General features: G+C 32.0%; 4 protein-coding genes across 9 annotated transcripts; all 4 read left to right on the top strand.

Annotated features, from left to right (window-relative positions):
* The first annotated feature begins 2,387 nt into the window (after positions 1-2,387).
* Positions 2,388-5,392, top strand: LOC113859783. The gene is made up of 3 exons (XM_027492472.1): positions 2,388-2,897; positions 3,290-3,457; positions 3,698-5,392. Exons 1-3 carry the CDS (start codon positions 2,388-2,390, stop codon positions 5,390-5,392), a joined length of 2,373 nt encoding a protein of 790 aa, XP_027348273.1.
* A 966-nt stretch (positions 5,393-6,358) lies between these two features.
* Positions 6,359-10,980, top strand: LOC113858563 (UDP-glucuronic acid decarboxylase 5-like). 3 transcript variants are annotated; one of them, XM_027491255.1, is made up of 13 exons: positions 6,361-6,583; positions 7,127-7,241; positions 7,668-7,754; positions 7,831-7,918; positions 8,252-8,343; positions 8,508-8,572; positions 8,655-8,743; positions 9,135-9,212; positions 9,330-9,423; positions 9,757-9,823; positions 9,915-9,978; positions 10,056-10,096; positions 10,468-10,975. In XM_027491255.1, the coding sequence occupies exons 2-13, from the start codon at positions 7,152-7,154 to the stop codon at positions 10,651-10,653; spliced, it is 1,041 nt and encodes a 346-aa protein (XP_027347056.1). In that variant the 5' UTR covers positions 6,361-6,583; positions 7,127-7,151; the 3' UTR covers positions 10,654-10,975. The 3 variants fall into 3 exon arrangements, with proteins under 3 accessions (XP_027347057.1, XP_027347056.1, XP_027347058.1); XM_027491257.1 differs by having other exon boundaries at positions 7,831-7,973; positions 10,468-10,964; XM_027491256.1 differs by having other exon boundaries at positions 6,359-6,583; positions 7,831-8,343; positions 8,488-8,572; positions 10,468-10,980.
* Positions 10,981-13,489: 2,509 nt separating this feature from the next.
* On the top strand, positions 13,490-17,497 carry LOC113858564 (UDP-glucuronic acid decarboxylase 6-like). 4 transcript variants are annotated; one of them, XM_027491258.1, is made up of 13 exons: positions 13,490-13,583; positions 14,092-14,206; positions 14,779-14,865; positions 14,940-15,027; positions 15,314-15,405; positions 15,685-15,749; positions 15,846-15,934; positions 16,242-16,319; positions 16,415-16,508; positions 16,751-16,817; positions 16,897-16,960; positions 17,072-17,112; positions 17,254-17,497. In XM_027491258.1, the coding sequence occupies exons 2-13, from the start codon at positions 14,117-14,119 to the stop codon at positions 17,437-17,439; spliced, it is 1,041 nt and encodes a 346-aa protein (XP_027347059.1). In that variant the 5' UTR covers positions 13,490-13,583; positions 14,092-14,116; the 3' UTR covers positions 17,440-17,497. The 4 variants fall into 4 exon arrangements, with proteins under 4 accessions (XP_027347059.1, XP_027347060.1, XP_027347061.1 ...); XM_027491259.1 differs by lacking the exon at positions 13,490-13,583 and having other exon boundaries at positions 13,862-14,206; positions 15,694-15,749; XM_027491260.1 differs by lacking the exon at positions 13,490-13,583 and having other exon boundaries at positions 13,862-14,206; positions 15,846-15,937; positions 16,296-16,319.
* Positions 17,498-18,727: 1,230 nt separating this feature from the next.
* LOC113857417 lies at positions 18,728-23,814 on the top strand. Its single transcript, XM_027489278.1, has 11 exons — positions 18,728-19,199; positions 19,288-19,372; positions 20,068-20,264; positions 21,371-21,453; positions 21,883-21,928; positions 22,057-22,113; positions 22,244-22,298; positions 22,380-22,480; positions 22,598-22,661; positions 22,763-22,896; positions 23,353-23,814. Exons 1-11 carry the CDS (start codon positions 19,119-19,121, stop codon positions 23,524-23,526), a joined length of 1,077 nt encoding a protein of 358 aa, XP_027345079.1. The 5' UTR covers positions 18,728-19,118; the 3' UTR covers positions 23,527-23,814.
* Positions 23,815-23,857: the final 43 nt, after the last annotated feature.

Raw genomic sequence — 23,857 nt, 5'->3', positions numbered from 1 at the left:
ATAACAAATGTATTTTGTACAACGTAAATTTTATTAAATTAATTTAAATAACCTCTTAATTATATGTAACATTTAAATTTTTTTGACAAAATAAAATAAAAACACCCTCACTATCCCAAGTCATGGACTTTGCCGTGTAACTCAATTTCCTCAGCACCGAAAGGCCACCCACCCAGTGCGAGATGATCAACGAAACACATTACCTTTTAGCACTTGAATTAAATTAGTTTTCATAATTTTCTGAAAGATTTAAAAAAAAATGCAATTTGTCACATCATGATCATTTGATTGTTTGAGATATACCCCTTCCCCTGCCATGATCTATTTTATAGGGCTGCTGTTGTCTGATAAGTGCACTTTGGTTGACCCACTTGACTTGATCTTTCCTCCTTCTCAAGGGAAAGGAAATTAAGTTCAGTGGAGATTTAGGGAAACCCCACTTCTAATCACATGATGAATTCTATGGTATAACATTGAGGTTATTACTTTTTTTTATAAATAGAAATACACTAAAAATTATAAATTTAAACAATGAATTATTGGTAAATATATGTTTTATCTCATTTGTAGCATTGAAGTTACAACTAAGGTGTAATAAATTATTCAAATAATGCTCATTTAATAACATAAACTAAAATTTATTTTATTCCAACATATTTTATCCTTTTACAGAGTTGAACTTGATGCCACCAGAAACGTGCACAAAGCACACGCTTTTTGATTTAAGTAAAGCTTGACGGCCATATATATCAACTAACGTTTTACATAGAATCCTATATAGCGTGGACTTACAAGGAACTTCACTTACTTTCCATTAGAAAATGTTTTGTTGACTACTAGAAGGTGTCTTTTGTTTTCTTTTATGTATATAAAAAAAAATTAGAAAATAATAATATTATAAACGGCATTAATTTTTAGTAATAAATTACAACTAAATGAAATATGCACACAGCCAAATCGAATGACAACTCATCTTAGTATAACAACAAGTAGTACGAGTTTATCATATGAAGAGCCGTCTTCAAAATGGAAAGTCAGTGCTTATTAAAAATTTGTATAGTTTTTTTTTACAAGTTAATTTAAATAGGAAGAAAAAAAAACATAAATGATGTAACGAATAAAGGTAAAAATTATTATTATATATTTTTATAAAAATAATATAACTGTTAATAAAAGTTGCTCTTATCAGTTCGGGGAAAGAGGATGCACCTAATTAGATCCAAAATAAGGAAAAGTGTATATGATTAGTGTTTTTTAACCAAAATAAGATTGTTCATTGTTCTCTCCACAAGATGGTATAAATATAATAATCATTCCTTATTGATATAAAAAATCTTTTAAACTCAATTAAGGCAACCGTACTATGGTCCCACATAGGCCGCATTCCAACTACACCGCCGCCATGGATGCACGGAAAATAATTTTTAGACAGATTCTGTCTTTCAGATTTTGTTAACCTCAATTTAGTTTAAATATTTATAATTTTTTAATAAAAAATATTATATTTAGTATATTAAAATTATAAATAAAAATATTTTTCATTAACGAAATTATTTTTGTTTTTAAGTTAAAATGTAAGAATAAATTATTTTAAAATAAAAATTGACAATCAATTTAATGCGTATTGTAATCACATGCAATTCATTAAAGTTTGAAAACAAAAATATCGTTACTTACGTATTTTGAGAATAATATCACTTTAAATAACCAATTCTTATAATTTTAAGCTAACAAAATTAAAAGGTGAATACTTATTTTTTTGTGTTTACTTTAAAAGTTGTTAACAACAGATTCTTTGACATTAATTAAAATAAACATAATTTATAAATATTGTAATAGAGTTAATGTCGATTTGACGTGTCTCATACGTCTCTATTTCATACAGATTCTGTAAGTGTATACCAAATATTATTTTTATTTAGACAATATTTCATACAAACTTCATCAATAATAACTTAGAAGAATCTGGTTAATGATTACTAATAAAAAATAAAGAATTAATGAATATAAATTATTTAAACTGTAATAAAATATATTAATAACATTAAATATTATTTTTCATAAAAAAACTCACTTTTAATTACATTTTTATTCAACCTTAAACTCAACTCATGTTTTTTATTTATTCAGATACATAAAAATTTTATTCAATCACAAAAAAACATTAAGAAAGGGTATATATTTAATTTATTTAAAACGCACAAAATTTTCGTAAACTTAGTTTCGAGCCTCATTTTCCTTCAACAAAAGCAAGTGTTTCTAACTACGCAGCCAACTTTACTTTTGCTCATTCTCTCTCTATAAAGCCCAATCAAGGGTTGAGTTGAAAGCACTCTAAGCCAAAACAAAACCAAGTGCAAACCCCAAACAGTGGTGGAAGCAAAGCCATGTGGCAAGCATGTCTGGTATCTGCATTAAGAACAACCTTAGGATGCACCATAGTTGGTTGTGTCACTCTTTATGGCCCTCTCTTCATTCAAAACCTTGTAGCATTCCCAGCATTATCCTATGTAACAATTATTCTCATTATCAAAGATGCCACTTTGGGAGAAGCGTTACGTGGGTGCTGGCTCACGCTGTACGCCACCATCCAGAGCATCTGTCCAGCCATGTTGAGCTTGTGGCTCATCGGGCCGACCCGGTTCTCCAAGGCCACCTCGGCTTTGGCTGTGGCGCTAGCCGCATTCTTGGTGGCGCTGCCGGCTGAGTCAACGCATTTGACGGCTAAACGAATAGCTTTTGCTCAGATTGTGGTGGTGTATGTGATCGGTTACGTAAATGGGCCTCTCACTGAGCCCATCATGCACCCTCTCCGCGTTGCGGCTAGCACCGCCGTTCGAGCCTTGGCTTGCGTTCTCGCGTTGCTGCTTCCCTACCCTCGTTTTGCATGTCATCAGGTGAATGTTCTGTCCCCACTCTCTATGCCCCACAAAGAAAGAATATATGATTTAAGTTTAAAGACTGAAACTATGGACTTTTTGTATTATTCACGAGTTGAAGTTAAACGGTTATTTTTTTTATAAAAATACTAAAATTAAAAGATATGATATTTTCATATACCAATAACTTATTTAATCTTATCGATAGCATAATTTTTTATACTTTGATGTAAATAACTAGCTAGTTATACTCACTAACGCAATGAAAGCATGACCTGCCCCGTTATTTTGTAGCATAATAGGTAACCACAATGGTGCAAGAATAACATTTTTTTCTTGTTATATTCAGTACATAATAGATGAATCTAATAAGAAATAATGGATTGAATTTTGTTTCATATTTTGTGAAGGTGAGAAAGAATTACAAACTACTAACTCAAAACACCCTAGAAAGGTTGAAGCTTTTTATGAAGGCGACGTGTGAAGAAGACAATCCGTCGGCACTCGCATCAATCTCTTACGCCATGTCTTTGGCAACTGCTCGAACCAAGCTTCTCCAGCTCGTCACACGCTATCAAGTAAGCCTAAATAAAATTCAACATTTTTTTTAATAAAATATATACATTTTAACAAAACATATTAGTTAAATTAATTCAAGTATCCATCATAATCATATTCAATGGTTCAATTAACTCTATCTAAATTAATTTTATCTAACTTTAAACTAAATGCAATCATGACTTTATCGTATACATTATGGGCAAAGTCAGACAATACCACCTTTGTTTTAACACTCTTTATTATTTTCCTTGGATCAGAATGGCGTGAGTTGGGAGAGACCACCAATTAAATTTTTTAGAACCCGTCACTTGTTCCCGGCAAAGAGATTCCAAGAGATAGACACCACCTTGAGAGGGATGGAATTGGCTCTAAAGAGCATCAATTCATTTCCAATCAGCTTACTTGACGAAGATATGAAACATGATCTCAATAGGCTAGAGCATAATGTTATCCTAATCATAAAAGAAACCACACACAATTCATATGGTGGTTCACTAACCGTTCCTGAACCCTATGCAAAAAGAATAACAAAGTTTTTCCAATGCCTTCACACCATTCCAACAACCCACCAAGATTTACCCGTTTATTTCTACATTTTTTGTGCCAAACTTCTCCACAAGTGCTCATTGGCCGAAACTGCAAATAATATTCAAGACCAGCCTATTCAAAAAATGGGAAATCCTCAAGAGGGTACGCACAAGTGGGCCAACTTCATGACAATATTAAAAAGGCCACAAGTTTTGGCACCAATCAAGTGTTCTATCTCACTGGGCCTTGCAGTGATATTGGGCTTACTGTATAGCAAAAAGAACGGGCTTTGGTCAGCACTCCCTGTGGCCGTAACCTTTACATCAGACAGGGAAGCCACATTTAGAGTCGCAAATCTAAAAGCCCAAGGCACTGTGTTAGGAACTGTATATGGAGTCTTGTGCTGCTTTGTCTTTGAGAGATTCTTGGCAATAAGATTCATGTTTCTTATTCCATGGATCGTTGCAACCAGTTTCCTTCAGCTAAGCCGAATGTATGGCCCAGCTGGTGGCATGTCTGCACAGATTGGTGCCATTCTAATATTGGGTAGGAAAAATTTCGGCCCACCAAGTGAGTTTGCTATTGCAAGGATCGTAGAAACTTTCATTGGGCTATTTTCCTCGATTTTGGTGGATCTTCTCTTCATGCCCAAAAGAGCTTCCACGTGTGCAAAAGTGGCACTTTCTAAGAGCTTGGCCACACTTGATGAGTCCATTGGCTCACTAGCCCTAGCCAACAAAACCGAATTGGAAGTAAACCACACGAAGCTAAAGATGCAAATTAACGAGCTAAGGAAATTTGTTTTAGCAGCAGAAGTAGAGCCCAATTTTTGGTTCTTACCTTTTCATGATGTTTGCTATAACAAGCTTGTTGGGTCGTTATCAAGATTGAGTGATATGTTGCACTTTGGAGCTCATGCATTGAAGTTCCTACAACAAGAATTCCAAAGAAATGAGAAAGAGTGTGCGAGTGTGGTAGAAAGTGACCTTGCATATTTGAGGGAAGTGACTTGTTCTTCTTTAAAAAGTTTAGTGGATATTTTAAGGATGAAATCCCTAAGGTTTCTTGAGAAGGAGCTTGAGAAGAAGAACATCACTAGTGATCTCGAACTGGGAAGGTCACCAAAGTCTGGTGATTTTTGCATGGTTTCGGATTTAGGAAAAGATAGCATTGAAAGAACAATAGACTCTTATCTCCAACATTCAAGAAATGTTGTTGATCACTTGTATGGTTTTGATGGTGAGCTAGAGATTAAGAGCCAACTTGTTTTGTGTTTAAGCGCTCTATGGTTTTGCATGAGTGCGCTTGTAATAGAGATAGTAGAAATTGAAGAAGCAATTAAGGAACTTGTTCAATGGGAGAACCCATCTAGAGAGGTTAATTTGTACGAGATATCGTGTAAGCTCCATGCTTTATACACATGAATTTTTTTAATACATACATCTTTACTCCACAGTTGGACAAGTTGCCATTCATCAGATCAAATTGAATAACCATTGTAGTTCGCACACCTAAAATTCTAGTTATGGCGTGTAAAATTGAATTTTATTCATAATACAGACACACCTATTGCAAAATTATAATTGAATTGTGTTTGTACGCAATTTTGAATCACAAAATAGCAACTATTTTTCGAAAGACGGTATAAGTGTCCAAATGTGTCAGTGAATGAGAATGATTATGGAAGTTAAACAACTTTTGATCAAAGTCCAATTCTTTCACTACTGAATACGCTTTGATATAATGTGTGGAATTTGTGAAGCCTAACTGGATTCTATTATTCTTTACAAAATAACAAATTATCACAAAACTGTAAAAGTCAATTCATTATGTAGGCTCTGTAACTTTAAGTACGGCGTCAAGATTGGGCTCTACATTCGGCCTTGCATTCTAAGCAACCAAGCAAATTTGCATGTGCAAAAACATGGATTGAAATTATTAAAACACTTCATCCTATTTTTTTTATTTATAAATTTTAAGAATGGTTTTTCAATGTAATACTCATCAGCTATCTAAATTAATTTTAAGAAGCAAAAAATATAAAATATTGAAAATTACTTTATTTTTTAATAAATATTCCTTTTAAATTATTTAAGATTAAATTTAAAATTAACATTAATTAATATATTTTTAATTACATTTTGTCTTTATTTTATTTATTAAATTATACTTTTATTCTAAATAAAAAATACATATCATATTAGGAATAACAACAATAATCAAGTTTATTTGATTTAGATAAATTTAATTACGTAAAAAATAAATTCTTAAAAATATTATTTATTGCCATAAAAATTTTACAATAAAATTTTCAATACAATACTTTTTTTTTTAAAAAAAAAAAGGGAAGTCAGAGCCTCTTTGACGGGAGGAAAAGAGAACACCTGTCAACGTATGGCAGCACTCAATCTTGTACAGAATACAGACAAACAGCACATTGAGGATTGAGGTTTAGAATTACAAGTGAAGCGAGTTTGATTTGAGTCTGACGAAGTAATCAAGCTCAGCTACTCCACCTCACCGAACCTTACCTTGTAGATGTTATTTTTACCTCCTCGTATCAGAAAATCCCGTGTCCTAAATCCTTGTATACACTGTTTTTCGGTATCTAACAGGTATTTGACTATTCTGTAGGGGTAAAAGATTCATTTTTTGGTTTTGGGTGTTTCTTTTTTTCAAAGTTTGGCATGATGCCAGCTTTTTGTTTTGGTGTCGTTGCCGTTGCCTAGGAGCTTTCATCATGGTCCTCAACTTTCCGTGAGTTTGAAGGATCCCAAAATGAATATTTGTTATTTTATTGATTGATTAGCTCTTTTGGTATGGAATTAAGTAACTAAAAAAATTAAATTAATATAGCGTTTGGTGGCAGAAATTTGAAGTTCCGGATCTCTTACTTCTATAAATGGTTTTCTGATCATAGATCGTTTAGACCAGATCTGTGACTTGAGGTTCTTGATTTGTCTATCTTTGCTTCCATTGTTAGTTCTCACACTCTTATTTTATCCTGCATGTTATTGAAGTGTCTGCTACTATCTCTTGGGCCATTTAATCCCTTTTTATTAGATTTGATATTCTAATATTATGTAATTCAACAATTGTATTTGTACAATGACTCATAATGTGTGGAAGAAATTTTGACCGTTTGGAAATTGGTTCAGGGTTTGAATTTCAGAGGCTTTGACAATGGCAACGGATTCTACTAATGGAGACCATCAAAAAGCAACAAAGCAACCTCCACTGCCATCTCCCTTGCGTTTTTCCAAGTTCTTTCAGGTGAACTGTGGCATTTCATTCTTTCATTCTGATTGTGCCTATTTTGTTGTCTGGATCCTGTTATGCGGGTTTCTTGATAGTTCGTTTTTGTTGTGTTCCTGTTTTTAACTTGTCACTGGTTAACTTTTGCTGTCAAAATATATGTTATGATGGCATTCTGATGTTTAATTTTCTGCATTTGCTGCCGGTTGGTATACTGAAATAATTTGCATTTTTCACTGCTACATTTCACTTTATCTATTCTGTTGCACAACTTGGTCCAGATCATGTGGGATATGTGCATGCATCATCATTTTCCATGTTATCATTGAGAACACTGATTACCGGAACAACGCTCTTGCCAGGATCTCGTCTTTTACATGATCATTTTCTCCTTTTTTTTATATGATTTCTTGGTTTTCCAATGTTACTTTTATTTCTGAACAGTCCAATATGAGAATTCTGGTTACTGGAGGAGCTGGATTTATTGGCTCTCACCTAGTTGACAGATTGATGGAAAATGAAAAAAATGAGGTTAGAATGACTGATATCTTTCTGTTCATAGTTTTGAAGTTTGATACAACATGTGACAATATGTTTGTCTAATCAGGTCATTGTTGTTGACAACTTCTTCACTGGATCTAAAGACAACCTTAGAAAATGGATTGGCCATCCAAGATTTGAGCTAATTCGTCATGGTATAATTTTATTACTTTTTCTACTGCTGCCATCCTGAGTCTGACTTTGTTCCATGTAAGATTGAAATTTAGATTAAAATTTATTTTCTTTTTTCTGAACTTGTAATATGTGTCTGACCTCTTAAATATAGTTATCTAGATTGTAAATAATCTTCTAGATGGTAAAGTTTTTCTTAGTCAGTCATCAATGTAGTGCAGCCAGCTGCACCATTTTGTTTGACACCACATGAATAATGTTGCTATCAAGTGCACCGAGTTTTTTGTGTTTCTAGATGTCTTTTAATTTATATATTTCTTCAATTGAAATGCATTCGTCTTCCTTTCTCTGTGCAGATGTCACAGAGCAATTGTTGATTGAGGTGGATCAAATCTACCATCTTGCATGCCCTGCTTCTCCTATTTTCTACAAATACAATCCTGTAAAGGTGGGGTTCCTAAAGTTAGATTGTGTGTTTCATATATATTGATTGAAGTTTTGAATTTTCTTTATAGTAATTGAAATTGTGTTTATGACCTACTCATTGGTCAATTGCTCTCAATCTAGTGAATCTTGAGAACCTATCTAACAGTTAGAGGAATAACTTTGCAGACGATTAAGACAAATGTGATTGGAACGCTGAACATGCTTGGGCTTGCTAAGCGTGTTGGAGCAAGGTTGGCTTTTTTTCTAAAAAATATTGATAATCTAAATTGCTACTCTCTGTTGGGTTTACCAAGTTGTAATTTTGATTGTCAGGATTTTGCTAACATCTACTTCAGAAGTATATGGGGACCCTCTTGTCCATCCACAGCCAGAAAGCTATTGGGGCAATGTTAACCCCATTGGTACATACACATCTCAATCCAAACTTGTATATCGATGACATCACAATGGGGCCAATGCTAATTTTGATGAGTTTGTTGTGATGTATCTGCAACGTCAATTTTTGCACTTCAAACTTCAAAGTAGTTTGTCATTTTGAACATGCATTTGTTAATGAGCATGCAGAGCTGAAAGCTGAAAGTATATGATCTTTTAAAATTATATTTTGATAAGATCCATGCATTCATATATTGACTTTTTAAGATTTGGGCTCATGATGCAAAGTGCTGCACTGCTCCTCAATCACTTTTGTTTAGTGATATTGCATTAGATGTTACTCAGTAAGACAATGTGCTCTGTGTCAAAACCCATGAGGATATAGCCTAACCTAAACATAAAAATATGTGTCCATAGGTGTTCGGAGTTGTTATGATGAGGGCAAGCGTGTGGCAGAAACTTTGATGTTTGATTATCATAGGCAGCATGGAATAGGTAATAATGCCCTTATCTTTTTTCTTTTTTTTATGTCTTATTGTTCAAGGCCATTGCAAGTACAAGTTTTACCCTGTTGTTAACTCAATGTGATGTTTATTTTCATTTTTTTCACAGAAATACGCATTGCAAGAATATTTAACACATATGGACCACGCATGAATATTGATGATGGGCGTGTTGTCAGCAACTTCATTGCTCAAGCAATTCGGTAAATCCTTTGGCTTTATAATGTTATAGGCTAGATGGATATGCCGATAAGTAATTTTGCATGATTTTGTATGTCTTAACTCTTGGGGAACATTGGTGCACACGCTTCTGTAAGCAAGTAAATAACTATTTAATTTGACTGCAAAAATTATAATTCAAGCTTTGTAACTGTATGAATTATGTGATTTATGAGCATGCTGTTTATATGCTATATCATTTATGATAATTGCTACAAAATATAAATACCTTGATTTGGTTGATGAAGCATAATTTCTTCTTTTACCATTCAACTTGTACACTTTATGTTACTTCTCATACAATCTCTGTGTTATAGTGGTGAACCCTTAACCGTCCAAGTTCCGGGAACTCAAACACGCAGTTTCTGCTATGTCTCTGACATGGTATATATGATAAATGTTTCTTATTGTGTTATATTATCTTGATTCACATACTAGGTTTGATTGACTATGGTATACATTTGAAATCTATTAGGTTGATGGCCTTATTCGTTTAATGGAAGGGGAAAACACTGGTCCAATCAACATTGGGAACCCAGGTTATATTGCAACTGAGACCTTTATGCACTGATTTTTCTGTCAAATACTAACATGAGTTGATACTTTATTCTTCTAGGTGAGTTTACAATGATTGAACTGGCCGAGAATGTGAAAGAGGTAAGCTGTAACTTGTAAACCATTTCAAGTCTGAGAATCCCACACCCCTCTCCTGTGTCAGTCTGGTTATAATCTTGTTACCATTTCAACCATAAGCTTTGAACAAAAGTTTGAAGAAAGTTACACATTGATACCAAATTAATGATTTATTTCATGAGACGGATTGTGTGTTTGGTAACATATTGAAAAATCTGTAAACATGGACTCGTTGCCATTTAAACATGAGTCCAAGGACGATAAATTGTATATGTGCAATATGCAATCACCAAAGTAATGGGTAAGAAAAACCGTTATTTTTATCCTATGTGTTGGTAGTGGAGCTTTTGGTGAAATAATTGTAGTTAGCTAATACTTAACGTGTGCTTTTGCAGCTTATTAATCCAGCAGTGGAGATAAACATGGTTGAGAACACTCCTGACGATCCTCGTCAGAGAAAACCAGACATAACTAAAGCAAAGGAATTGCTGGGATGGGAGCCAAAGGTGAAGTTGCGTGATGGCCTTCCCCTCATGGAAGAAGATTTTCGTCAGAGGCTTGGGGTTGCAAAGAAGAACTAAGCTTATTTTCATTCCTTCAATTCATGTCATAAATGATATTTTGGTAGTCACTGGGATGAATGTGTTAGTGTTGGATATTTCATATTGAAAATTATGGAGAGGAAGGTCAGAAGTTGCTGCCAGGAAAACTAACTTGATCTTACTCTTCTTTTGATACAATATGATGGCCTCTCTTGCAAAGACTATTGTTGAGTTGAAATCTTATTTTATAGAACATTAGTTGTTTTAATATGAGAAGTTGAAAATTTGTATTTGAGATGTTTTGGATCTCCTTTTGAAATGAAATTATAATAATGATCTGTTATCAATGTCAAATAAGTTCGATTGAAAATGTGTTTCTTGTTCATTGAGCTCTATTTTTCCTTATATTTATATTGATTTCGATTGACTATAATTCTTTGTTTTCTCTGTTTACATAATTTACGTAGCAATAAAAATAAGATTACTTTTTTGAAATTAATATTCTTTAATTTTATAATGTTTTAAAATAAAAGTCATAGAATAATAGATTATAGATTTAGTGTGTTAATTTTTTTTTATTTAATTTTATAAATATGATATAATTCTTTAAATCTAAAAATAAAATATCTAGAGTATGTTTGATTTTCCTTTTAAAAACAGTTTTCTGTTTTTTTTTTAAATGTAATATAAATTTATATTATATTTTAAAAAAAAACAGAAAACTGTTTTTAGAAGTTAGTTTTTTGTTTTTTAAATGAAAAATATTTCTATCTTTTTTTCGAATTACAAAATGTCTTCGAACTCAGAGAAATTCAAGACTATTTTTTCTTTATGATTTGTAATTGTCATTGATTTTAAAAAAATTTAAAGATAATATTAAATATATTTTTAGAGTTACAATTTATTTACATTAAGTGTTAAATTTATTACATTTACACCATTTAATAATTTTTAAAATATATAAATTAATCAATCATCATTAAATCATCTTCATAATAATTTATATTAAATTTCATATAATTTAAATATATCTCATTTAAATTTTAATATTTTTATTTTAAAATATATTATTTATTAAAATAAAATAATATAATATTTATTAATATTATTTTTATATAAAATTCTATATTTATTTATTTAAAAAATTTGAACTAACAATTGAATTAATTAATTTCGTATTCTCAGCAAAGTTCTTATGTTAAGATAAATTTTAATTTTTGAAAATAAATGATAACTTTAACACTCAAAACGAGATTATCTTCACATTTAAAAAGTATTTGATAGAATGAATGAGCGATTTCACTTACCCACCTCAATAATTCAGACAAAATTATTATTAAAATCTTCAAATTATAAAATATGGCATGCTCATTGTTTTAAAATTTAAATAAATTATCTTTTATATAATTAAATTTACATTACTAAACAGAATTAAAATATATATTTAAATTAATATCAGTCTTAATCATGGATTTTACGTTGAAATAGTGTATGATACGGGGAATTAGTTCCGAATATAAAAGAAACAGTCCTACACATGCTTGGGAAAATAAAGTCTTGACTCGTCTGCAAATTTTGTTCATTATTTCTTCAGTGTCTTGAAAATTATTTTTTTTTTTTACTTAAATCGATTTTTATTATGCTTTTAAAAATTTTCTATCCTGCTTTCAAAGCTTTTTACTCATAAGTCGATTTTTATTCTATTTTTAAGTTTTTTTATAAAAATTAATTTAAATTAACTTTCATTCTAATTTTAAAATTGTTTACACAAAATTTAATTTAAATTAAATTTTACTCATATATGAATATATTTTAAAGAGAAGTCGATTATAATTAACTTTGTAATACATAATTAAAGTCAGACTATAAAAGAGGAAGGTGTTTTTGTGATATTCGATAGACATCATACGATCAAATCAGCTCTAGAATTGACAAAGAACAAAGTAACAACTCCTTCCATATATTATGCACATTGTGTCAAAATTTTGCCGTAAAATTTAAGAACAAAGATGCAAAGCAATTGTTAATGAATATTATGATTTCACTCTATTTTTCACATTTAATTCCAAAATTTTTTCATCTTCAAATGGTGAATATGTGTTTATAATTGACTTCAATTATGTATTACAAATTTTATTATAATTAATTTATTTCTAAAACATATTCACGTGTACATGAAAGTTACAATAAATTGACTTTTGTGTAAACAAATTTTGAAACCAGAATTAAAGAATTTAAATGAATTTTTGTATAAAAAATTGAAAAATAGAATAAAGGTCGACTTTTAAGTAAAAAAATTTTAAAAGTAAAAAATCTATTTAGATAGACTTATGTGTAAAAAAATTAAATGTATAATAAATGTAAAAATTTTAAAAATAAAAATAAACTTTTGTTATAAGTATTTTTAAAGATATTTGCGTAAATTTATTCTTTCAGTGAATAATGAATTTTTTTTAATTTATTTATGAAAAAAACCGACATAACAGAAACATATCGAGTTGTTTATGCGGAAAGTAAAAAAACCGACATAACAGAAACATATCAAGTTGTTTATGCGGAAATAGCGTATTTGGTAACAAGTAACAGAAATAGAGTGGAGTTGAGAGCCAAAGATGAAGATAAAAACAACCTAGATTTGATATGATATGAACATAATGGTCTCATTCAGTTAGGTCCAACTGCAAGTGAGCCCATACAACTCTTCTTTTTAGTACACGTAGCACCCTGAGATTGGTAACCTCGTACGTCATTCTTCTTATTCTCTACTTTAATCTCAGTTAATATTTGAATTTAATGCCCTTAATTCCAAAATACTAATATCATATTATGATATAGATAAGTGTGCATTGCACTTTTATTGGGACTTAATCTCCCTTATTTATTACTCATCTATTTCATTCCTGATTTGCTTAACATTCAATTTCAATTGCGATTGCACCCTCTGTTGTTCATTCGTTCGAATCGGTTAGGTGATTTCAATTGCTTATTTTATCATGTTTGTTCTATTTGGTGTGATTTTCACACTCTTGCAGCTTTTATTACGTCCTTCGACTTTCCGTGAGATTCAAGTCTTCTATTTTTTTTTTCTATGATTTTATTTATTATTGAATTTTTAGAAGTTTCCATTTTTTTTTTTCATTCTTCTAATTTTAGCATTTGTTGTCTAATTTTAGCATTTGGTGAAAGAATCTTGTGTCTTTGGATCTATTTGTCTGTCTTTCTTTCTATATAATCTGGTCTATGATCATGAACGTTGTGTTTGGATCACAAGAGTGTGTAGGGTTTTGGGTTGGTCCTTTTCTGAAGCGATCAGGTTGATTAGTGATTACACCCAATTGGCCCCTTTTTTTGAAAGATTTGAAGCCACTTGATTTGGATGAAAATTTTGATAACCCATCAAACGTATTTGATCTGTTGTGGAAGAGTCGTTGAGAGCTAAAAAGTTGAAATAACTTGACCTCTTTAAAATTGGTGCAGGAATTGAACTTCAGAGGTCCTTGCAATGGCAGCGAATTCTTCTGATGGAGATCACCATACAACACTAAAGCAACCTCCCTTGCCATCTCCTTTACGTTTCTCCAAATTCTTTCAGGTGTACTGTCGCATCTCTGTTTTTAAGCAATTTTCTTGCCACATTGTTGTTCTCGTCTGTTATCTAGATCATATGATAAAATTTTCATCTTAAATATTGACCTGGTAGATTGATTTTGTGGACACAATGATGTTCTGTTTTTTTATAACTTTAACTGCCTTTTTTGTCTCTTTTATGTGCATAGAATAGAAAATCGTTTATCTATTGTTTCCACTGTTTGTTGAATGTGATCAAAACAAATAAAATTAGTGCACTTTACTATCGTATACAAGTTTGTTCTTTAGCATTGCAAATCACTTGCTATTTGCACTGAACACAATCATTGGAAATTTTAAAAAAAAAAAACCATGATAGCAATCAACTAAACTGAATTTTTTTTTTTCCCCATTTATTGGACTGTATACCTATGGTTCTGAAGTATGTGAATGTGAATCCATGCATGCTACTACTGTTGATTGAAATTTGTTGTGTGAGTATAAGTGGGTCATTTGTCAGAAAGAATCGCTTAGTTTGCACAATATACTTGTTCTTAATGCCTTGTTTCGCAACATTTCTTTCATTCCTGACAATAGTCCAACATGAGAATCTTGGTTACGGGAGGAGCTGGATTCATTGGTTCTCACCTAGTTGATAGATTGATGGAAAATGAAAAAAACGAGGTCAGTTTATTATTTACTGTGTCAATTAGTTTTTATTTCACCAATTCTATTATGCTTACATAACTTCTAATCAGGTCATTGTTGCTGATAACTACTTCACTGGATCGAAGGACAACCTCAAAAAATGGATTGGTCATCCAAGATTTGAGCTAATACGCCATGGTATACTCCATCTATCTACATTAAATTGTTAGGTTAATTTATTTTTTGTTTCATTCAGTAATACATGTCTAAACAGTAGTGTCTAGGTTGCGAAAAGATCATTCAATCAGCAGAAGTTGTTACACCATAAATTCAAGTGTTTGGTATTTCAGGTTTCAGCTGTTGCTTAATCAACCACAATTTTGTTTGAAAGCTAACTTAGTATATTAGTATATTTTGTTCAGAATGCCTTTAAATCTGTCTGAAAATCAATTATGCTGACGCGCTCATTCTGATCCCTTTGTAGATGTCACTGAGCCTTTGATGATTGAGGTTGATCAGATCTACCATCTTGCATGCCCCGCATCTCCTATTTTCTACAAATATAATCCTGTGAAGGTGTAGTTTTCAGTCTTATTTTGTCTATAATCCATTTATCTTTTACTTGCCATGTAGGCATGTCTGTCAACTGAAAGATTTTGCTTCTAACACTCGTTACATAGTCACAGCTCATGGCCAGTTTATATAAGAGTATAGAGAACCCATGCATATCATGGCTTTCTTCACTCTGCAGAATTTTTATTCTACTTTTGTCATGTATCATTGCTTTGAAAGTTCTCTTTTTCTACTGACCCCTGAGAGACTATCTAATATATTTGGAAATACTAATTTTTACAGACAATAAAGACAAATGTGATAGGCACACTGAACATGCTTGGACTCGCAAAACGAGTTGGAGCAAGGTTGGGAAATTGTCTTTGGAAAAAATAATCCAACTTCTCTCACCAGTTGGTTTTAGTTCTATTTTGGTGGAATCTTAGTTTTTATTTTAATGGCAGGATTTTACTTACATCAACTTCGGAGGTATATGGAGATCCTCTTGTGCATCCCCAACCTGAAAGCTATTGGGGCAATGTAAACCCTATTGGTACAAGCTCTTATCTCAGTCTCAACCTGTATCTTGGGCTTCTCGAATGAATTATGAAATTATATCCGTTGCTATGATTATGAAATATATATATGCACTGTATAAACCATGAAGACTTACTTTCTTATTTAAATTTTGTATTACAAAGAGGCTTAAGTTTGAATTTCTTTTTCATGACTAACAATAATTAGTTATGGACTCAAGTTCGCTAAATAAGAACTAAGGTTGACCTTTTTGAGGCAAAGATATTCTTCTAACAATATTTATGTAGTTGTAGTCTAAGCACTTAATTACATGTTAATAACAGGAGTTCGTAGTTGCTATGACGAGGGGAAGCGTGTGGCTGAGACTTTGATGTTTGATTATCATAGGCAGCATGGAATAGGTAATTTCTTTGTTATCCTCTCATTCTTTGTAGGTATAGCTGATAGAACTTTTTTTTTGCAATTTAACTGAGTTGTTTATATTCTTTCAACATAGAAATACGCGTTGCAAGAATCTTTAACACATACGGGCCACGCATGAATATTGATGATGGACGTGTTGTAAGCAACTTCATTGCTCAAGCACTACGGTAATTAAAATTTCTATGATTTATAAGTTCATATGCTACACTGTTATCTCCGAATGCCGTGTTATGATCTATCATGCATGATGCCAGCAATGAAACATGATTTTTGCTTGCATCAATTATTGATTTAATTATTTTAACACCTTGAATTTGTTGATCTACTGCAACTTCTTTTTCTTTCTGTCTTCTGTCCATTTCTAAATTATTTATTTATTAGTTTATCCTTTATTTCTTTGGTGTTTTAGTGGTGAACCATTGACAGTCCAATCTCCAGGAACACAAACTCGCAGTTTCTGCTATGTCTCTGATCTGGTATTTATTTTATTTGCATCTTTTGCTTGATTGAGTTACTATTGCTATTTGGTAAGCTGATCATGTTCAATTGTGATAGGTTGATGGGCTTATCCGTCTCATGGAGGGATCAGACACTGGGCCAATCAACCTTGGAAACCCAGGTTAGATTTCTATTGCAAGGCCTGTTTTAGAGTATCTTAAATTTTTATCGAATTGTGAAAATATCTTTAATTTCTTCGCCCTTGTTTAATTTCATAAGTCTCCTTTTTCAGGGGAATTTACAATGGTTGAACTGGCTGAAACTGTGAAGGAGGTAAGTTCTAAGCTTTTATTCTTTTCATTAACATCCACCTCTATTACACATTCATAATTACATGCATAATACAAAATGAATGCATGGCATCAATATTAATGGAATGAATAGTTTTTATAAATGCTTTTGTGGCTGTTGCAGCTTATAAATACGGATGTGAAGATAAATATAGTGGACAACACTCCTGATGATCCGCGACAGAGGAAACCAGACATAACGAAAGCAAAGGAATTGCTTAACTGGGAACCAAAGGTCAAGCTGCGAGATGGCCTTCCTCTTATGGAAGAGGATTTCCGGTTGAGGCTTGGAGTTGACAAAAAAAATTAACTTATTTTCGCTCCTTTTGTGTCATTTCAAAATAGATAATAAATGGATCAGTTTTTATGTTTTTTCTCCTTTTCATTATTATGATACTCAGGAAGTTGGGGTGCCGGAAATTCGGCTTCCACAAATGTCAAAGAACATACTTTTGCTTGACAAAATACATCTTTTCCATCCAAATTTTAATTAACTAAATTGCACAAATTTATACACAGAATAAGTTAAGATCTGTTGATATTAAATTTAAATATTTACATTTTTAATAACTTTTTTAAAACACAGGTAATTTTAATCATTGAGTTGAATATTTTAATCAAATAAATTAAATTTATAAAATTTTATTAAAAAACTAATATTAATAAATATTTTATCACATTATTTTATTTTAATTGATATTATATTTTTAAATATAAATAAATATTAAAATTTAAATAACATACTTGTATATCCAAATTATATAAAATTTTAATAGGTATGATGACTAACATAATGTAACATAATTTCAATTGTTTAAATAATCAGTTTTGTATCGTATAACAAGTTATTAAAATATTTAAATTTAATTATTATATTATCTTATATTATTTTCATGTTTATATATATATATATATATATATATTAATAAAAGTATTTATTAATATTATTTTTACATAATTTTATTTAATAAAATTCAAATTAATAGTTAGAGTAATAAATTTTACATTTTATAAAAAAATGCTATTAAACAAAATAAGTGTTGTGTATTATTAACATATATTATTTGTGAGGAGTGACTGTCGACCAGAAAGATATAAGATTATTTATAATGTTCGCGTTTTACCTTTAGTATTTTATTAATGGACCCCGGTGGAGAAAGAGTGGGACGAGACCTGTTGAATTGGATTTCAATGTCTTATTAATTTTTTAAAGTTTTATTAGTCCATCAGATCTAATGAAACCATGCCCTGGTTTGAAATGTAAATTAGTAAATAAAATTTTAAACTAGATTTCAATAATTATTTATTTAAGTAATAATTAAATACGTTATTTTAAATTTTAATTATTTTAATAAAATTTATTATTATTATTATTATTTATCTTATCTATTAAGCATAGTTCAATATTTAATTTATTTTTTAATATTTTATTTTATATCATTAAATGCGGGTTAAAAAGACTCATAAATCCGGAACCAGAAAGTCGGTTAGCTTTATTTTGGCAGTGCGTAGTGGTAGAAGTCGCATTCACAAGACAGTATTTTGGAGAATGAATAATAAAATTCGACGCCACCTCACATTATTTCATTATCCAAAACATATAACTACGCCACGGCACCGCATCCAGTTTCAAGTCCAATAAAACGCAAACACAGAGGTTGATACGAGCGCGTGCGTGTTACTCTATCTCAAGGCCACGCTTCATTGCAACATCAACTCAACCCTCAACCACCCCCTTTTTCTCCCCATTTCTACGCTCTTCGATTTCAAAATAACGAAACAAAAACGGCAGAGGGAAACGCAAGCGGTTGCGTTCGGTTAAAACACCAAACTCTACAGCCACCTTTATCCGTTAAACTTAAATCGTGTTTTCATTTCCATTCGCATCCAGAAGATTCTGGAATCATGTTGAAACCTCTTCCGGATCGGGATTAGAGCTCTAGGGTTTTCTTTTCTCGCTTCCTATTCTGATTCGGATTCCGATCGGAAATGTCCGAAGCTAATTCACCGCCCCGAACCTGCGCTTATCTCGACGCGCTCTCTCAAGCCATCCATAAGAAGCTCCAGCGTGTTCGTTTTCCTCATCCTTTCTCTGTTTCGATGCCGAGAAAACGTAGCCAAGTTGAATTAGCGTTCTGTTGTTTTGTATGTGGTGCAGGCGCTGGCTAATTCCTCGCAGAGGCGCAATCTGTTGCAGGAGCTGTTTGCAGATATAGCTTTGGAAGTGGATGACCGAGCCAAAGGTGAGTTACAACCGCTGTCTTCTTGACGATGAAAAATATCTTAACGTAGATTTAATGCAGAAGTTGTAACTAACAGCGTTGGAGTAAATTTGGATGTAAATCTCAACATGCTATTCTTTCAATTTGTGATTGGTTATAGAGTACGAAATTTCAGATGGCAACTCGTTCTTCATGCATGTTATTGGAGTTAAATTGTGTATGGTCCACCTTGTTTACATGCACGCGGTTTATGTATATTTATCTTGCTTGAAATGAAAATTTTCATCGAAGTTAACTGCCATCTATATGGCTAATAAAAAGAGAAATTGTATTTATACAAAATTTTGTACAAAAATTATATAACGAAAGAGAGAGATTGAAAGATACGAAGATAAAAGAGAAAGTGAGAGATAAAATGGTTAATGTGATAGAGAAAAAAAAATAGTGGTGTGTGAATTTGTTGTATAAATAACATATTCCTAGGAAAGCAAGAATATGTCTTGCTAACATAATTATGGTGCTCTCTGAATGCTAGATCACATATGATTAGGAATTTTTTAATAAATGAACAGGGTACAGAACGATGGTATTCGCAACTAATAAGTATATATTTGAATCTAAATAACGCGTCAAACGAGAATGTATGCATTATCTTTTCTTTCTTTTTTTTCCACGAGAATTGCAAAGAGCTTGTTTCCTGATTTTCACAATAACAGAGGTAATTGTCAACAAGGAAGAAGATGCTATTTCTCCCGCAGAGGATATCAATGATGGTCCGTTATGCTTCTATGATGTGCTTGCTGATTATTTTGTTCAAGTGTCTGATAGTGGAAAACCTATCCTTGAATTGATTGTTCAACTTTGGAGCCAATCATTTGCTTCACATATCTTTGCCCTCCTGTTTCACAAATGGGTATGTGTGCCTGTGTCTACATTTGTTTGTTGTTTGCCCAATGACTTATTTCCTATGCGTGATTGTATATCTTTTATCACTGATTTTGAATTTCAACATTCACATTGAAGTGCATAGATAACATTGTTTCTGTCATTATCTCCATCGCCTTAATAGTTAGTGCAAATAAGCATACAATTTAACTGTTGTTATTATGGTTAACACGATCATACAAAGTAGAGGTGTTGTTCATATGTGAAGCATGGAGACTGCTCCTTCATGAAGTTTCAGACGCGCTTCCACCACTTTGGACATTGCTCACTAGGTTTCCATTTAAGAAAATATTTTTATCAGCTCAGACACGCAACATGGCTTGACACAACCATCTTACGAATGAATTTCAAAAAATTATTTTCCAAAATATCTTTCTGAAAAGTCAGTTTAAGATGTAAAAAATAATCTTAAAAATAGATAAAACATAAAAATGTTAATAAATGTCTCCAGCACAATTCGTTTGGGATTATTTTTTTTTCTATTCACCCCTTCTCTTCATTGTTCAACCCAATCCTTGTTCCAGAACCCATAATGCTTTCTCTTTTGATAGTCCACAGTTCCTTACATTGCATTGCACAAAGTCTTCCATTTGAAGACCACCTCTTCACTGGTTTCTAAAGCTGCTGCTTTCCCTCATATTAGTTTCAAATTTCTTTGCCTAATGAGCAGTTGACAAAATCTATTTTCCAAATCCTTAAAGGATTTTGGACTTTGGAGCAGGTTTCAGATTTAATCTCTTGAAACTCAATACATATTATTTTGAAATATATGGCATTAATATATATACAAGACAAAGTGATATAATTTGGAACTTTTTTTCTCTTAAAGAAAAAAGTTCATATATACATATATCGTATGTGAAAGAGAGAGATTGCAGAGGGTTTCCTCTGATATAAGGAGTCAATCTATATATTTCCTAAGCAAATTCAAGTTCCGATAAATTTCTAAGGAGTTTGATGAGTCAATGCGCTTGCATCGTGCATGGTTCCTAATCATGGTATATATTTCTTCAATATAACATTTTCCCTGTAACTTCCTGTTGTACTACCCAATAACTTCGTTCCTTTTTACAGTTATTTGAAGTTCATCTTGATAATCCAGAAGTGCTCCTCCGGTATTCATCTGCTCTGGTTCAAGGTGCCACAAACGTTTTCTGGTATGAATACAGCCTGTTAAAAAAGAAATGTTTACTTAATTTGTCATAAATTGCAAAAGCCGAGCTTGGATTGGTGTTTAAAGATTAAAGTTGTATTGACTTTCATTACCATACTCGGACAAAATATATGTTCTTCCTTTCATGTTATATTTCTCTTCTGAATGGGAACGAAAAAATCCGTGGGTACACTTCTTTTTTTTTATTTTTAAAAATTATTTTATATTTTGCTTTACCTGTTTTTGTCCATATGCTTTGCTATGCCAGTTCAATGACAATCCATTCTAGCCTATCCCCTCTATTAAAAAGAAAACATAAAGTAATGACAAATGTTATAATAGTGTCTCCATGGGCTAGAACCTACATTGTATCATACTTATACATTCAATCTGGAATGATATTGCAATAATATTTTTTTGGGGCCATGTACAGGATTGATATTCAAACAAATACAAGACGATTCCAGTCTTTATTCCGTGTAAGTCCCAGAAGGAATCTAATGTTTATTTGCACTGATATGGATCATTTGACTAATGTTTTGAAATTTGATTGTTGCTTCCGTTTCTCAATTCTTCTGCATATTCCTCGTGTGTTCCTCAAGTTCAGTACCTTTTGGAAGATGTTGCATTAGACCACACTCGATTGAATAAAATTCCTGTCCAGGTCAGATTAAAATAGTTGTTTTTATATTAGACGAATGGTGCCAACTATTGTTTATTGGATCCTTGAATTAGTATATTATTGTTACCAGCAATGGCATTCTGAAATCCTCTACTTTTTACTGAATTATCAGGCTCAGAGGGATACATATCTTTTGCTCTCAAGGTTTATTCTATTTTATAATAAAGGTAGACATTTGGGGAAGTAGAATAGGCTGTGCATGACAATGTATTAGCCTTCTAAAATATAATAATATTTTTTCTTTGCAGCTGACAAAATAGATAGCTTCTTGAAACAATGTCCTGTTTTTCCAACTGCTTTCTTAATTGGCGGTCCAGCAGATATATTTGTTACTGAACTCACTGATCAGGTTCATCTGAATTACCTTTTCATAATTAAGAACCTTATGCTCTGTTTCATAAGAAGATATGAAAATGGTTATCCTCAATGTGTGGTGTTGATTTTTTTTTTGTTGTGGACTTATCAGCTTCAAAAGCTAAAAGTGGAACCAGTGCTGCTTCATTACCTTTCAGAAATTAAGATCCTTCAGGGTATTATATCTCTTCCATTCAGGTGTTGTAGTTGGACTCGGACTATTCTTATCTCAACCTGACCTAGTTATGCCATTCTTTTGTTTATGCTAACGGCACAGGTATGGAATTGAGGATGACTACAAGTACGAGACTAAAAACCTGTTTATATAGCTTTACCTCTCCTGGTGGTCCAATGTATCCTACTAGAGCTGTTCGTCATGCTGCTTGGGAAGCATTAGATTTGCTTTTCCCGGTTAGTATTTATTTTTTATTAATTCGTATTCAAGCCAAATTAATATAAATTGAAAGAGCTTAGTTCTTTCGACCCCTAAATATTATGCATGGCCAATTAATTTTAGTTGCATAGTTGTCAGAATGAAAATTTTCACGGTATGGATAAACTAGAAAGTGCCCCGGTTTTAAGTAAACTATATTTGACTTTAATTAAAATTTTCACGATCGAGAAAAATACAGTTCTTACGAAAGGACTTCGTGGAATCGGCATGCAAATGGTGTATTTTAACCTTTTAGTTATTCAACTAATTCCTAAAGGGCAAGTTGTATATGTATATGTCACAAATTGGTATTTTATTTCGAGACATGTAGCCCTACTGATAGACGACAACACCCTAATTCTTGAGAGCGAGCTACACATATCTTAAGTTATTTGTACTCTATATATTGATGTTACTGTTATACCATGTTACAGGTGGGACGTTACCCGCGGCATCTTATTAGTTTGTTCTTCAGGTTGCTTTATCCATGGTATTGGCCTTCCTCCTGTTGGAATTTTGTGATATCTTGCGTTCAGGCTGTCTTTTACTCCTTGCTGAGGTTTATACTTTCTACATGGGATAAGATTACAAAGCCAAAATCACAGTAGATTACCCTGTGAAATGCCTAGCGCCTTGGCCCTCTGATTTCTTTTTTGTCACCAGAGGAAATTTGTATACAAACAAGCTTGTTAATGTGATGTATATTTTGCTGACTATGGCAACAGGAAGTTTAGAATTCGAAGTAATATAACGTTAGGGATAAGGACACCGAAAGCAGGAAACTGCAATTGACTTTTCCAATATCGACAATGTCCAGATAGCACACCATACAACAACGCATTATCGAGCTGAGAAAGATAAACCCACACTTATTTTAATCTTATAATAATTTTTTTCTTCATCGCATTATTTATTATTTCGGACCTTCTTTTTTATCTT

This window comes from Abrus precatorius, unplaced genomic scaffold (genome assembly GCF_003935025.1).
Source record: "Abrus precatorius isolate BTA unplaced genomic scaffold, Abrus_2018 Scaffold2, whole genome shotgun sequence".
NCBI classification, from domain to species: Eukaryota; Viridiplantae; Streptophyta; class Magnoliopsida; order Fabales; family Fabaceae; genus Abrus; species Abrus precatorius.
This window is presented reverse-complemented; position numbering and strand designations above follow the sequence as displayed.

Bases quoted from the DNA above. Each gene is read 5' to 3' on its own strand.
- LOC113859783 (XM_027492472.1), top strand. From the start codon at position 2,388: ATGTGGCAAGCATGTCTGGTATCTGCATTAAGAACAACCTTAGGATGC. The intron at 2,898-3,289 runs GTGAATGTTCTG...TATTTTGTGAAG, and splicing joins CTCGTTTTGCATGTCATCAG to GTGAGAAAGAATTACAAACT. The intron at 3,458-3,697 runs GTAAGCCTAAAT...TCCTTGGATCAG, and splicing joins AGCTCGTCACACGCTATCAA to AATGGCGTGAGTTGGGAGAG.
- LOC113858563 (XM_027491255.1), top strand. From the start codon at position 7,152: ATGGCAACGGATTCTACTAATGGAGACCATCAAAAAGCAACAAAGCAA. The intron at 8,344-8,507 runs GTGGGGTTCCTA...ATAACTTTGCAG, and splicing joins ACAAATACAATCCTGTAAAG to ACGATTAAGACAAATGTGAT. The intron at 9,213-9,329 runs GTAATAATGCCC...TTTTTTTCACAG, and splicing joins TCATAGGCAGCATGGAATAG to AAATACGCATTGCAAGAATA.
- LOC113858564 (XM_027491258.1), top strand. From the start codon at position 14,117: ATGGCAGCGAATTCTTCTGATGGAGATCACCATACAACACTAAAGCAA. The intron at 14,866-14,939 runs GTCAGTTTATTA...ACTTCTAATCAG, and splicing joins TGGAAAATGAAAAAAACGAG to GTCATTGTTGCTGATAACTA. The intron at 15,750-15,845 runs GTTGGGAAATTG...TTTTAATGGCAG, and splicing joins GCAAAACGAGTTGGAGCAAG to GATTTTACTTACATCAACTT.
- LOC113857417 (XM_027489278.1), top strand. From the start codon at position 19,119: ATGTCCGAAGCTAATTCACCGCCCCGAACCTGCGCTTATCTCGACGCG. The intron at 21,929-22,056 runs GTAAGTCCCAGA...CCTCAAGTTCAG, and splicing joins GATTCCAGTCTTTATTCCGT to TACCTTTTGGAAGATGTTGC. The intron at 22,299-22,379 runs GTAGACATTTGG...TTTTCTTTGCAG, and splicing joins TATTCTATTTTATAATAAAG to CTGACAAAATAGATAGCTTC.